At 34.1% G+C, this 16,351-nt stretch overlaps 2 protein-coding genes across 2 annotated transcripts in view; both read left to right on the top strand.

Moving 5' to 3' along the window:
* The first annotated feature begins 6,207 nt into the window (after positions 1-6,207).
* On the top strand, positions 6,208-7,382 carry LOC133864622 (uncharacterized). The gene is made up of 2 exons (XM_062301010.1): positions 6,208-7,015; positions 7,161-7,382. Exons 1-2 carry the CDS (start codon positions 6,380-6,382, stop codon positions 7,248-7,250), a joined length of 726 nt encoding a protein of 241 aa, XP_062156994.1. The 5' UTR covers positions 6,208-6,379; the 3' UTR covers positions 7,251-7,382.
* A 4,616-nt stretch (positions 7,383-11,998) lies between these two features.
* Positions 11,999-16,351, top strand: part of LOC133864730 (uncharacterized) — a 39,220-nt gene continuing 34,867 nt past the window's right edge. Inside the window, exon 1 of the transcript XR_009899561.1 lies at positions 11,999-12,102. The gene's annotated coding sequence lies outside the window, so the exon portion shown is untranslated. The remainder of the gene's footprint in view (positions 12,103-16,351) is intronic.

The raw sequence follows: 16,351 nt of genomic DNA on the forward strand, positions 1-16,351 counted from the left end.
AACACAGAGCCAATTGGTTTTCCCCTTTTCTTCCTACTATGTTTTTTTGTGATTTTTGGATAGGTTATAGGGTCAAAATCTTTGGATTTAGATTTGCGCTTCTCTATCAGGTTTTGCACGACACGTGCCTCACCAGTGGGTTCGCCGGCGTTCTCCATCTCCATCGATGGCCACCATGTCTTCTTCAACCACCACCGGCCTCCTCATTGGCACGTGCCGAGCACGTCTTCCCTTCTAAATTTCCTCCAAGACTGCTTTTGGGGATTCTGGTGGGCGAATCCTGCTTTCCCTGCTGGCGAGCGGCCATCCAGCGGTGGCACGTGGCCCTCACATTCCAATGCTGGTGGCTTCCATTCCATTTTCCTTAGCCGGTTTTCTGTTGTTTTATCTATTGTGTTTTTATGTTGCTTGGAATATTGTTTTCCTTTATAGGAACTTCTGTATTGGAATTGTGTTGGGTTTTCTCTTGTCTGCGGTCATTTTTTCGGACTTTAACAGCGTTCTTACTGTTGCTGCCATCTTTTGGTGGCTGTTGCAGGACTCAAGTGGGGATGCAGTTGGATTTGTCCTAATCTGTTTTCCTTTCACTTTTGAAACCGTCTTATGCAGCCCTTTGAAAGGACCGGGTCATTTATTTGTCTCATTTCTTACATTTTGTTTATATTTCAACACGGTTTTTGTTTGGTTTGGGTCTAATGTTGGGGAATCCACCCATTTTTCATTAATAGGATTGCTCACTTCTTCTTCCTTTCGAATCAAAGGTGGGAAGGATCCTCTCTTGTAACCCTCTTCCTTATTCAATTAGCGCAAAAAAAAAAAAAAAAAAAAAAAAAAGTTTCTTTGAGGAGTACTCTTTGAAGATCAGGTTGTAAGCGAAGCCAATGTGATTCTTCTTCCTGGCCTAAATCAACAGTGCAAAAAAGGTTGCCACGTGTGTAAGAAACAAGTCAAAAAATAATTTTCATGTTTAAGAAACAAGTCAAACTTTTTATCAAATTGTATCATAAGAATTATCAATATTGAGACATTTGAAAATTCTGATGAAAGGAACTCCAACTCTGACCTGTTACCTTCAGGGACGGAGCCAGGGGAATGTCTTAAGCAGGGCCAAAGCATTTTGTGCTTTTTTTTTTTACAAAAATAAAAGTCAAGTATTATATTTGGCTTTTTCATTATCTATAAATAAATTTACATGCCTATATTGAAGTCTTTAAAAAAATAAGAAAAAATATTTGTAAGTCAGAAATTAACAAATTCACATAAAGAACAACAGAAGATAAAAGCTTTCACGTGCCAAATTCTCAAATTAATTGTTTAGACTTATAAACTATAATAACTAATATTCTCAATATTTAATAATTATAATATTCAAGTTACAAAACCATTTATATTAGGAATTGACCTTAGAAAATTAACATCAAAAAGTGTGACTTGTCTTGAGTGGTTTTATTGTATTGCGAAGTAATTATTGTTTTGTACCGTAAAAATCAAATTAAATCAATAATTTATAAAATTAAAATTTTATAATACTATAAAATAAAAACTAAACAATTAATAGCGAGTGGGCAAAGTCCGGACAAATGACTAGTGATTACTCTTATTCTAAATTAACATTTCACGAATCAGGAGTGACAAGTTAGTGCCTAGTGCCTAGTGCCTAGTACCTAGTGGTGATGGACACCAGTACACCGCAACTGCAGGACATGGACTCTTCCTGAGTCTTCTAGACTTTATTTTTATTAGTAGTTGTTTTAATCACTTTATTTTTTTTCTCCTCTTTTCTCTTGAGTCTTGTCTCTGACTGACTTACTCTCTAGACTCTTCCACGGTCCACACTCCGAAGACTTCCTTTTTCTAGTTCTTCCAAATTTCCTATCTTCTTCCTCCAAATTTCCGCCATTATCTTCTCAGTTCTCATGATCTTCCTTCTTCTTCTTTTTTTAATTCTCTTCCCTTGTTTTTTTATCCCAGGTTCCCAAAATTCTAATCCCACTCAGCCACTCTCAAACCCAAATCCAAATTGCCATTACCTTGACTAATCTTCTCAGTTCTCATGTTTTCTTCTTCAGTTCACCTTATGAGTTATGGCTTATAATGACCAGAATTCTAGAAAAAATGAAAAAAAAAAAAAAAAATACATTGAAGTTAGGGTTTTGAGAACTTACAAAGCTGAGACGAGAGATCAGTCCAATATGCCGCCCCCGTCACCAATTGAGATAAAACGAAGTGGAAGCAATCTGCCTACGACTACTAGCCGACTGCAGGTGGGAATCACAGTCCAGTGACGGAGGAGGTTAAGAGAGGAGTCAGGATCGAGAGGTCGATTGTTTTCAATTTTTGTTCAAATTGTTCTCTAATTTTTTTTTGCTTCTGGATTGTAGTAGAGGAATTTTTGTTTGGGCTTTTATGTTTAATTGGGTAATGCAAAAAAAATTAGTTGGGTGAGGCCAAATTATTTTAGTGAATAGGGCCAAATTGTTTATTGGTATTTATTGAGAAGGGGCAATGGGCTGAAAATAATTTTTTTTTTTAAGATTTTTTTTTTAAAACCTTTTAAAAAAACAAATTTCAAAAATTTGGGGGGGGGGGGGGCCATGGCCCCTACCGGCCCCCCTTTCCTCCATCTCTGGTTACCTTTATCACAACTAACACCTCCTATATGCATGTTAAAAAAAAAAAAAAAAAAAAAAAAAAAAAAAAGAAGGTAAGACACAAATTTAACATGATTTGGCAATTCACCAACAATTAATGTTTGTTAAATTTTTGCCAACTTCCCATCAATGTTTTCGAACTTAAAAGGAACAAGTAGGAGAAATTCCAGTTTTATTATGCGGAAATCCTGAATAAAGACCGTTCGATCTATGTTCTTGGACATGCTTGCTAATAATAGCTTGTTGGATGGATTCATTAATAAACTCTTTTAGCTGCTCGAATGATCAACTCGATCTTGAGTTAAGCGAGATATCCTCTTATTGGTGAGAATTCTAATACAAGGCCAGGCCATTATGTATTACGCTAACAGGGATAAGGATCACCTTATTCTCATAACCAATTAACTAGAACAATGATAATTAAACAGGATTATAATATCCTTAATCTAAAACAAAAAATGTCCTATTCTTGTAACCAAACAGACAGTATAAATAGCCAAACACTAATCAATTTAATCCTATATCCTGACAACCAAACAACTATATATTAAGCTTGTTCCTAATAAGGATAGGGAAGTTCACCATTAACCTATACCCTGGCCTATAATACTTTGTTAAACTACTATTTATTTCAAATGTTTAAATTAAAAAATATATATATTTTAACAATTTTTCTTATGGAGATTTTAGTGTTCTGCTTCTTTCTTCTTACACGATTATTGAAGTTTAATTTCATCATTTCTTATGTCTATTTTTTTGATATATCATTATTAATTTTAAAATAACATAAATTACAATATTGCTCCTTTTTTTTAATTATCCACCATTGCTTTATGTGAAATGGACTTCGCACTACTTTCTCCCTATAACATTTTGATTAGAGAATAATTTTTATAAAAAATTTGCACAAATCAAGCTCTTAATTAATTTGTATCTTCCAAGAAGATAATGAATATTCATCAGCATTGAACACCAAACATAATAAACTAAAAAACGTCAAATTTTTTCCTATTATTTTTTGACTCATGAACGAAATTCCTAATCCTCATTCAAGACAAAATTCCCCTAATCCTCATTTAAGTCGATCGAAAGCCGCAACCAGTTTCAGGTAGCTCACGATCCTTGTCAAATCCCGCTTGACTTTCTACACGTCACGACTTTTCTTTTGATTTCTTGGCAACTAAGCTATTAATTAGTACGTAGCTAGGCTAGGGAAAATATATATTGAGAAAAGAACTTTATATGAAATTTTTGTAAAGAGACTTCCTTTATAGAGAATCCTAGGAAACAGCTCTCGAAATGTCAATTCCAAATAAGCTATGTTCATAGATTGCGTTTATCTTTTTCTTTTAAGGAGTGTTACGGGTTAAAATATATTCTGAATATAATATAATTAATTTATATTTTATAATCTAAGTCGATTTGTATTTTATTGAATAAGTCGATTTGGATTTATTTGTATAAGTCAGACTCATTATACTATAAATAAAGACTTCTATATGTATTGTAAATAATTAAATTAATAAGACATAATGTACGTAACCATTTAGGCTAATTCAAAGTGGTGGATCGAATATAGGTGTTTAACACCGAATCACATATAATTCCTTATTTTTATTGCTTCCGCTATTATTATTATATTTTAAATTTATACACAAATTTCAATATAGTATTAGAGTCACTTTATTGTGGCCTTCAATAAAAGGTCATTGACATTTTCTACTCGATCTCCATCACGGTGGTGATTCCTCCAGAGTTCCTACCGGTCCCTTCATGCACTAGTACTCTACATGGATTTCTACCATCCAGGCCTTCTCTGATAACTAATAATGAACAGGTGAGTTCAGAGACAATATGTATATATGGACAAGCCACGCACCTCCAGGTATCTCCACGCACCGTGAAATCCCTCCCACGCACCTACACACGCCCGAGCTCATCTGTCCTACTTCTTGCGCATCACACTAGATCTCAACCCGCATTTGCATCGTGCGTACGTCACACTGGATCGCAGACCGCATGTCTATTCTCCTTCTACTGCGCGCGCTACACTGGATCGCAACCCTAGGTCCTACTCTTCTTTTGATGGACTCACCCACTCCAGATCATGCACATCAGCCATGCTCACAAGCTCTCCTGCACTCGCCCACACCAAATCAAAACCCAAATCAGCCAAGCTCAAAAGAGTTATAGTGTACCTGCATGCACTAGATCCGAACCCATCTAGTGGGTTCCATGAGGTTAAAAAAAAAGAGAGAAGAAAATGTAGATTACATCCTGCGCACCCTACACGAATCGGGTTCAGTGCGCCAACTTGACAACAGCCCAAGTGTGGCGCACTCATTTTTATACTTTGGCCCGGAGTCGACCCTCTTTGATTCAGGGCTTGCAATTGGCCCATTTTTAGTTCTTGGCCAGCAGTCGACCCCTTTTCATTCCCTTTTCAGTTTTAGGCCCAAGTCAGCATGTGTCAAAAGTCTTCACCATTGACTATCACCTGTCACCGTCACTGGCCTTCTGCCGGCCATTCTCTTGTCTCCTCCTACAACGTTTTATTAGTCTTCACCACCGGATGTCACATGTTGCTTGCCAGTCTCTTGTCTCCTTATTCGGCAGCGTCTGTTAGTCTTCATCACCAACCTCCGGTTTCTATTTTCAAATTCAAGTTTTCATGATTTTTGAGTTTGATGGGGATGTTAGATTAATATATCCTAAACATATTTTGAATTTAATATTATTGATTTATATTTTCTAGTCTAGATCGATTTATGTTTCCTTGTATAAGTTGATTTATATTTACTTGTATAAGTCGACTTATTCAACTATAAATAAAGACCTATGTATTGTAAACAATCAAGTTATTGAACACAATGTAACTCTTAGGGCTAATTTGTAGTGGTAGACGTAGGTGTCTAACACCAAACATACGCACACTTTCAAGCGTTTATTAATATATGACATATATAGTATTACAAATTACCATTTAAATAACAAATGAAAGTACATGTAATATTTAATAATGATTTTTACGTCGGGGAATGAACACTTGAGAATAAATACTTAAAAGTTTGTGAGGGGCGCGCATTTCTCTATTTTTTTTTTAAAAAAAAAATAAATAAATCTATGTTTCCTTTTCTTTTCTTTTTCTCAACATCTAACAATTTCATCTTAAAGCTTAATTAGCTGCTAAGTCTTGCTTTTCCTTGAAGAGCCACTTCGTACTACCACTGAAAAGCATAGGTTATTATGTATCTTTTTTATTTTTTATTTTCTTAGCGCATAAGTTATTACATATCATAATTTAATAATTGAACCTTAATTATCGATCATTTGTTTCAAACTGATCAGAAATTCGACTGGAACCAAATATGATAATGAAAATTCATTACTTCATTGAAAAACTACATTCAAGTAAATTCTAAAGAAAAAGTAAGATTGAATCTTTTACTTATTGTACGTACAGTATACACAACTTCAAGCGTATAATTAATCATGGGGAGAATCATATATATTACACGGGTTGATGGGCATAGAGTTCTGCTATTGAGACTTTCTTAATCCTGCAAATTAATATCGATCACATCGTAGGACCTACACAATTTATAGGATTACCTTATACTATTTGGGGCTGCCAATATGGAAAGCGTAGACCAGAGACTTTAAAAGCCAAGCCGGCCAATAGACTGAATCCATTCGAAGATTCATCGATCGCCATTGACACCGCAAAAATGGAAGCAACTAAGGTAAGCCTGAAGCTTTTCATAGACAAAAAGAGCCGACGGGTGCTCTTTGCTGAAGCAGACAAAGAGTTTGTTGATTTCCTCTTTAGCATTCTCACTCTGAGGGTCGGAGCTGTCACGAGGATTCTGAAAGAGGGAGGTGGCATGGTAGGCTGCTTGTCAAGCCTCTACCGGAGCATTGAAAATATGAGTGTCACGTACATCCAACGAGACAAAGACAAACGCTTCCTGTTGGAACCCAACGTTGTCATGCCTGGTGCTAAAGTCCCTCTCCTGTTGCCCAACGTCGGCTCAACATTCCGTCATTTGTACAAGTGTCCGAACCAATACAAGTACAGCAACTGTAGCAGTTACGTTGCGGATGACGACGGCACAATTTGTCCCAAGTGCAACTCCAAGATGGACCAAACCGTGACATTCATAGACCCACCAAGCGTAATCAGGGCATCCTCCTCTAGATCTAGTGAGGAAGGTTACGTGGTAGGGATGGTTAAGTACATGGTGATGGATGATCTGGAGGTGTTGGCCTTGTCCTCCGCCACTCTTGTCTCTTTGCTTGCCAAGTTTAATGTGAAGGAAATAGGTGATATTGAGGAGAAAGTGGTCGATGTGGGCATGGATGAGGTATGCCACTGATCATGACTCGTCCCTTGCTTTCTGTGGATCATTACAATTAACAAATTGCTTCTTTTTCTGTCAGCTGTTAATATTAATATTAAAAATTAATATAACTATTTTGCTTCTTTTAATTATTTTGTTTGATGTTTAGGGTGTGAAATTGCTCAAGGCTTCTCTGCAATCAAAGTCTGTTTTGTCCGACGTCTTCCCTCCGGCAAAAATCATTATAGCATATGGATGACGGCTGGGGTTCATGCATGCATGGCCATCATATTTTATGTAATTGGAAAGTTAATTGTGTACGACTTTTGTGACTTTACAAATCAATGCCAATTGCGTCATGGTACACAATTTATGAAATGACTTTTATTAATTAGTGCTTTTGATCTTTTTACTTTTTAACTTTTCTTTATGCAACAGTTTCAACCTAAAGCTCGTACGTCTTACTTTTCCTTAAAAAGCCACTTCCGTATAACAACTCAAAAAAGCATTAAAGTTATTATACCTTCTATATTTTTTTTAGGACGTAATAATGTGTCATAGTTTAATTATTGAACTTTACCATCTTCTGTTAAACTCATAAATTTGGTTAGAGTCAAATATGATAATTACTATATTATAACTTTGTTGAAAAAATGCATTCAATTAATTTCGAGAGAATATTCATATGAATCTTTCGTATAGTGATATAGTCAAGATTTTAGTTTAGATGGCTAAATATTTAAAAAATAAAGTTGAACAAAAATTGATTAAAAATATTAAATAATATACCTAACGAAATTGATAAACATTGTAAATTGCAATTTAGTTTGTCACGCCTAGTGTTAATTTAATCAATTGTATTCGATGAGTCTTCATATTTTAAAATCGTTGTATAATTTATTCATTGCTGATAGTCTTGAATATATATTTCTCAATGTATGTAATCAGACGATCATTCATCCACTGATCTCTCTTTCGGTTAAATAAATGATTTTAATAATATTCATTGTTAAAAATGCTCTTTCAACAACAGCTATCGCAACTAGCATAATTAATGATAATGTCACCAATAAATAAACCAATAGATACACAATATATTTTTTCAATTCTACCATCTTTTCATCAAGTTGTCTAATCTAATCCCTTTGAGTTGTTGCGAATTCTTCATCAGTAGAACACATGTCAATAATATATGTTTCAAGCTGATTATCCAATGTGATAAATTGAAGTGCTAAAAAATCATATGGTTAAAATTGAGCAAGATGAAATAATTTCTCATTGTTAAAAGCATCAAATGAGTCATCTGGACTCAAAACACGTAACACAAAGTAATAATTCGTAATTCACCTCATCAAAATGACTGTTAAGTTCTTGGAGTTGCTTGTATATAATAGTATAACAAAGCTTTGCACTTTATGATCGATGTGAATATTTTATGCTTTGAGCTTTTCGTCAGGACTGGGGTTAGTACAGATCATCCATATTGATGACAACAATATTTTTTTTTTGCACAAAATGTAGAAACTTCTTCAAATAAAGAGTCCCACCAATCTTCTTCCATGCCCGGTAAATAATGCTTTAAAAGTTAAACCAACTTCATTGCATATTCGGAATATCTTAAACTTTTCGTTCTAATGCGTGATAAAATATGTAATCCCAAATACATTTTTCATCAAATGTAAATTGAAAGCAAATACAAAAGTCTAAAAACTATTCATTTTATGGTCAGAATTTAAAATTGATGAATCTAATTGTGTACATAACATCAATGTTGGCACGTCTTTTAAAAAAAAAAAAATAATGTGACATTATATATACTGTTAAATGCACAAACTTTAAATTATGATTATAAATTAGATAATATTTATTTCAAATGAAATTGAGATAATCTTTGTCAACTTAGGTCTATGCTACTTAAGCGCATTCTTAGTAGACTCACGAAAATAAATTTTTGACTTTTTTGATGAGCTAATTTGTTAAAATGATCCAAAATAAGTCACCAGCAACCTCACCAATTTGGTGGAAAAAAAATATGGTGAGAGAACAATACTCACAGCATTGTTCACTCACCAAAATAATAAAAATTTCTCTCTTCCTTTTTTTTTAATTTTTTTTTTATTTCTCTCTCATCTATCACACATAGGCCCCATTTTGAAAAAAATAAAAAGAAAGAAAGAAAGAAAAGAAAAGATTATTTGAATGGAACAGTGATAGTGAATAACTAAAATGGTGAGACTGTTGGGAATCTTTAAAAAATTGGATAGCTTAATAGAGAAAAGTAGTTTTTAATTATTTTGACTAGTAAAATTTGATGAGGCTGCTAAAAATGTTCTAAAACTTCCATGACCTATCACTTAGTGCCAACCAACTCATGGCACCTAGTTACAATTAAAAATATAACCTTTTTTAATTTAATTTAATTTTTATTTAAATAATAATTATTTTTCTATTTATATTTTTTAATAATTTTTTAAAAGGAAACGCATGTTGCCTTCTGATGATTGAGTATGACATGACATCACCGTTAAAAATAACATTTATTATTGACATTTTCATCATTTTTTGTCCAATTTTTTTACATATTATAATTAAGTTGAAAATAAAATAAATTAGAATACTTTGCAAAATAAACTTTAATTTTGGAGAGAAAATATTTTTTTGAGATAGTACAAGCGGACAATTATATTTTAAGGTAGTACACCTTAGAAAAAAAAAAAAAAAAGCTTTTGAAAATGTAAACTAATCCCTTGGTTATCATTCTGGACGTATGGTACTTATGATCTTTTTCTTTGTCTTTTATTTTTTTCTAAAAACCTTGCACTTGACTTTTTATACATCACGACTTTTCTTTTGGTTTCTTGGCAACCAAGCTACTTATTAGGCTTGGGTGAAAATTGAGAGAGAAAAGCTTTATGAAACTTTCGCAAAGAGACGTCGGGGTGTGGCAAACATTTGGGATTGCGGAATTTTTGTTTGAGTAATAGTAAAAAGTGATTGATATGATATAAAGTATAAAATTGTTTGAATTTGTTTTATAAAAAAATAAAAAAGTCTTGTTTTGTAGAGAGTTTTTATTTAAATAGTAATAAAAAATTATTGATGTGTTATAAAAAGTGACAAAAAAAAAAAAAAAGAGGAAAAGGAAAAAGAAAAAAAAAAGAGGAGAGTATGTTTTGGATTTGACTTTTTTAGAATAAGTGAAAAAAATAGAAATGAAATTGAAAATGTTTACCAAACACCCTAGTCTATTTTATAGAGAAGCCTAGGAAATAGTTCTAGAAATGTAAATTTCAAATAAGTTATGTTCATCTTGGTCGATCCATTCTATTCCTCTTGCTCTTTGAATCCCGATTCTTAGTAATTATTGTGAGATGACCTTTTGTAAAGTTCGAAAACAAATTCTCTCAAGTTCAAATGAATCGGAGAGTATCCAATTTTTGTAAAAGTAAGAACAAAATTGTCTTATCACATTTTTTTAACAATTATATCATTACTTTTACAAGGACCTAATACTCTTCGGTTCATTTGAATTTGAGCGGCGGAAATGATCCAAATACATACCTATTCAAGCAATCTATTTATTCGGACCGATAAATTTTATTAAAAATAAAAAAATCGTAGTTATTTATTCGAATGGCTAGCCATTAATCCAAATAATTGGTAGAGATCTAATTAAATTCATATTCCTCACCTATGAAAATGGTCATTGAAAATTGAGCCAATTTATAATATGCTAAGGATCACCTTCGTTCTCTGATTGTGATTAATTTGAGAAGGATTTATGATCATCTAAGTTCTCCGCCATAGAATTTTATACAGATTGTTTCCTAATTTTTATTTACTTTTGTAGCTGGGAATCACTTGTTTTTTTTTTTCTACAATGTAAAGCTAAAATGCGAGAAACATATATATCGTACGAACCCTCATAGCCGACAAAAGTAAAGTAATTGTACGAGGTCGAAGAAATTCATGCATGTGAAATGAAAGGACACTAAAGATTAGCCACTAGCCGTTGCTTTTCCATGAAAAGCCACTTCCATATATAACTCTAAATCAAAAGTTAATATTAGCACATGTAACCTTATCATTTTCCTCTTTTTCTTTTTATGTTTCAGTTGCCCTAAAGCTTAGCTGCTAAGTCTTACTTCGTATCACCCCACTGAAAAGCATAAGTTATTATTTATCTTTTACTGTTTTTTACTTTAATAATTGAACCTTATCATTTTGTTTCAAAGTACTCATAAATTTGATTGGAATCAAATATGATAATAAGGAAAAGTCAGATTGAATCTTTTACTTACATCTTGTATACAAAACTTCAAGCGTACAATACATGGTGAGAATTCGTATTTCATGTACATGGGCATAGAATTATGTATTTAGGCCTATGCTATATATATATATATATACTTTCGTATTGCCGTACTAAATCCATTGGAAGATTCATCATCATTCACATACCAAACATGGCAACGACCAAATTAAGCCTGAAGCTTTAATTTCATAGACAAGAAGAGGCAACGGGTGCTCTTTGCTGAAGCAGACAAGGAATTTGTTGATTTCCTCTTTAGCATCTTCACTCTGCCCGTCGGAGCTGTCACGAGGCTTCTGAAAGAGGGAGGCGGCATGGTGGGCTGCTTGCCAAGCCTCTACCGGAGCATTGAAAATATGGGTGTTACTTACATCCAACCAGACAAAGACAAACGCTTTCTGCTGCAACCCAACGTCGTCATGCCTGGTGCTAAACTCCCTCTCCTATTGCCAAACGTTGGCTCAACATTCCGTCAATTGTATAGGTGTCCGTACTCATACATTTCCAGCAACTGAAGCAGTTACGTGGCTGATGACAATAGCACAATTTGTCCTCTGTGCAACAATAAGATGGACCGGATCGTAACATTAATCATAGACCCACCAAGAGCAATCAGGGCATCCCCCAACAGTGAGGAAGGTTACGTGAAACTGATGGTTACATACATGGTGATGGATGATATATATGTAGGGTCATGAAGCCCTCTTCCTCCAGCATTCTTGTCACTCTTCTTGCCAAGTTTAATGTGAAGGATATAGGGAATATTGAGGAGAAAGTTGTCGATGTGGGCATGGATGAGGTATGCCGCTCATCACTCATCCCCTGGCAGGGACGGAGCCAGAAGTTCTTACGGGCAGGGGCCAATGGCCGAAATTTTTTTTTGGGTAGGGGCCAAATAAGCTAAATTTTCTTTTTAACCTTAATTTTTTTAATTTTTTAGATTATTTTTTTTTCTTACCTTTAAATTTTTTTTTTTTAGGAAATTTGGGGGGGGGCATGGCCCCTGCCAGCCCCCCCCTCCCTCCGTCCCTGTCCCCTGGCCTGCTTTTAGTTTGTTCATTATTTTTGGTAAACATATATATTGAGCAACAAAGTCGTTAAATTAGGATTACTATTATTACATATTATAACTATTTTGCTTCTTAATTTATCTGGTTTGATGGTACGGTGTGAAATTTCTCCAGGCTTCTTTGCAATTAAATACTATTTTGACTGACGGTCTTATTTCCCATAGAAATCATTAAAACTGAGGAGTCTATTGTGAATGAGAGATATAGCTAGCTAAATTTGTTGATGTTGAAATGTGATTCACTTTCCACTTCAGAATGAGTAAATCAAGGGATTGGTTGTTGCGAAGGAATCGTGAGATTGTAGCAATAAAGGCAATGCTGAAAATAAGTGTGCTCGATCTGTAGGACTAGTGTTCATACAAAATAGTCATCAGTACTTAATTGATTGCTAATTTGGTCTTCTTTTTAGTTGCAATCGTGTTTCTCATTTTTTGTTCCATGATTGTCAACCCTGGTATATATGTGGCAATATGCTTTTTATTTTGTTTATGAAGCAGCATTATTCTTTATCAAATTACTAAGTAAACTTCCGCTAATTATAAACTAATATTGCTCAAGATAATTCGTAGTATGGATGACCTCTCAAGCAGGACGGAATTAGAAATTTAATTTGATGAGGGCTGAATTTCCCTAAACTTAAGGGGATATGAATAGATAAATTTAGGAAAAAAATATAAAAAAAAGGTACTCTAAATTAGCAACTGATTTTAAAATAGCTCCCTGAATTTTTAAGTACTATTGTGACTCATCAAACTACCAAGGTATGCCAAAAATGCTACTTTTTTTGATAATACCCTTCTTATCTAAATAAAAAAATTATAAAAAAATAAAAATAAAAAAACTATTTTTTTTTTTAAAAAGAAATCTAAAAAGTTAAAGAAATTAAAAGACTTTAAAATTAAAATTTCTTAATTAAAAAAAAAAAGTGTGGGTGCTGGTTGGTAGTGGCCGCGCGCCACCCCCAAAGATATTATCGGATTTTTTATTTTAATTTTTTGGAAAAATAAGGGTATTAGCAGAAAAAGTAGCATTTTTGGCACACCTTAGTAATTTGATGGGTCACTTTAACACACTTGAACCTTAGTAATCTGCTCGCCAACCATTTTCTTTTCGGATTTGGCTTCTATGCGGTAGTGCACGTAAACTACCGCATAAAAGCTGTGGTTTAAAACTACAGCGTTTTGTAGTTACTCCCACCGCATGACTTAAAAAAGGATAGGCTGGACACTAACAGCGTAGTAAATACACTAACAGAACCGTGAAATAACTTCACTAACAAAATAAGAAACTTCAAAATTCACGGCGATGGTAACATGACTACAAAGAGGACGGCGATGGTATCCCATTTTCTCTCTATCTTCTTTCTCTCTCTCTCGTTGACGCCAGCGCTTCCACTTAGAACGAAGCCATCGACCACCGTGAGCGAATCCAAAGGCTCGGAGAAATGGCTTTAGCTGCTTTGGGATCAACATCTGGTTCGTCTTCAAGAGCCCGGCCAACACTACCAAAAAAAAGAGATTTCTGGACGGTTTTTTTATAGACAGTTTAAAAAACCGTCTATTAAAAAAAAAAAAAAAAATTATAGTCATTTTTCTTTTAAACCGACAGGAAAAACCAAATTCCAGTCGGTTTAATTTAACCGTCGTTACAAATACAGACGGTTTTATTTTAAACCATCTATAAATATATAGACGGTTATAAACAAATCGTCCGTAATTAAAAATTGCAAACGGTTTGATATAACCGTCTATAAATACAAGTTGGTTGAGGCACTTGGATTGTGTACGATTGGAAGTAATTGTAAACTGTGATGGAAAGGAAAATGATTTCCTGCATACATCTGTTTGAGAGAAATCATGGAATTTTGCTCATGTAAGGCAATATAATTGAGCAGGATTCGAATAAAATGTTTAGATGTTCGATTCTTATCAGAAAGTAAGTGGTTTATATGTTAGTGTAAAGTTTCCAGGTACAGTTTGAGTTTGCAGCAAACAAAAACCGCAAATATGTTAAGTTTCTTCAAAAGCAGATTCATATACTCATCCTAGCATTGAACTACTGTAGACATGTTCAATTCTGCGAGTGAGATTCACTCGCTGGCGCGTGCATGCCATGCACCGATGCGTGGACGTCCGGAGAAAACACGACTAGTGGCGACAAAGACGGAGAACGACGACGAACACAACGGAGAGGCGCGTGTCGTGCAAAAGCTGGCAAAGAAGCCTAGATCTAATTTTGAAAATTTTGGCCCGAGAACCCAGCTAGCCAAACTTCGCGAAAGACACGGTAGAGGAAGAGATGGCCTGTGAGATCTGTGTTGAAAACAAGGAAAGCATAGAAAAATCTCCAAATGAGGTGGATAGGGCTAAAGAAAGCTCTAGCAAGATTGAGGCCTCAAAAGAGACGTTAGCATGGAGGGAAAGGGGGAGGAAAGAATGGGAAAAGAGGGAGGGGAGGAGGGAAGCAATTCTCTCCTCCCATGGCATTTGGGCATTAGGGGTTGTTGTAGAGAAAGGAGGTTTTTAGAAAGAAGTTATCTACAAATTCTTATTAAAATTAGGGTTGTTGAGATCCCAACCTTTCTCCTTTGGTATGTTATTATGTTAAATTATTAATTATTTTCAACGCTTAAATTAATAACAAATAATAAAGTTTAATATTAATTTTAACAATTTTTCTTACGGAGAGAAGTGTGGAGCTTCTTTCTTCTTACACGATTATTGAAATTTTCATATATAATTTCTTATGTCCATCTTTTCTACATGGTATATATAATTAATTTTAAAATAACATAAACTTAGCATTTATAATCTAACAGTATCCTCAATTTGGACTTCATTTTTTTTTTTTTTTTTTTTTTTTCTAATTGTATAAGGAAAATGATTACAGGAGAGGATCTCTCCCACTTATGATTCAAAAGCGGGAAGAAGTCAACGATCTTATATATGAAAAAATGGTGGGCTTCCCAACAATATTAAACCCAAACCAAACTAAAACAATGCTAAAATAATTACAAAATGTAAAAAATGTGTCAAACAAGTGACCCGGTCCTCTCAAAGGGCTGTACGAGACGGTTAAAAAAGTTAAAAGGATACAGAGTAAGGCAAACTCATTTATATCCTCGATCACTTGAAAACAACAACCACTTAAAGGCGACTAAAGCAGTAGAAGCACTGTAATAGTCTAAATATGGGACTGCAGAAAAGAGAGGCGCCAATACAAATTCAGATACAAGAATCTTCCCTAAAAGAAGATTAAAACCCAAGCAACATAATAAAAAAGAAATAAATAAACAGCCAAAAAGTCCAAAAAAACAACAACTCCAGTGTCCGACAGAGCGGATGGCAATAAGACACCCGACGCATGAAAGGCGGAATGAGGCGCGGCTGGTGGCGTAGAAGAGTTGAAACACCGAAAATGGCGGAAGAGTGCCGCTTGAGAGAAAGACCATCATTTGATCCATCACAATAGATAACACAAGTAGTACATCTTTAGAAAAGAAGCTTTTGAAAATGTAACTAATCCCCTTGGTTAGCATTCTGCTACTTGTGATCACTTTTTATCTTTCTCTTTTTTTTTTCATTAAAGCCTTGAACAATTGACTTTTATACGTCAAGACTTTTCTTTTGGTTTCTTGGCAGCCAAGCTACTTAGGAGGCTCGGGCAAATAACTTTTATGAAATTTTTGTAAAGAGACTTTATAGAGAATCCTAGGAAATAGCTCTCGAAATATCAGTTCCAACTAAGCTACATGCGTTCATAGATTCTATTCCTACTCTTTTCTTTTTCAATATTTTTATTTAAGAGTATTATACATGCTCTCAAATATTTATTATTTGACATGCCAATAAAAATTATTATTAAATTAAATAACTAATGAAAATATAAATAACATTTAATAATAATTTTTACTGTCACATTAAATATATAGTACTGAACACTTAAAAATATGTATAGCATTTCCCTTTTCCTTTTACT

This window comes from Alnus glutinosa, chromosome 3 (assembly GCF_958979055.1).
Source record: "Alnus glutinosa chromosome 3, dhAlnGlut1.1, whole genome shotgun sequence".
Classification (NCBI taxonomy): Eukaryota; Viridiplantae; Streptophyta; class Magnoliopsida; order Fagales; family Betulaceae; genus Alnus; species Alnus glutinosa.

What these genes read in the sequence shown, in the direction of transcription:
- LOC133864622 (XM_062301010.1), top strand. Translation starts at nt 6,380, where the DNA reads ATGGAAGCAACTAAGGTAAGCCTGAAGCTTTTCATAGACAAAAAGAGC. An exon ending in TCGATGTGGGCATGGATGAG is followed by an intron (nt 7,016 to 7,160) that starts GTATGCCACTGA and finishes TTTGATGTTTAG; the next exon opens with GGTGTGAAATTGCTCAAGGC.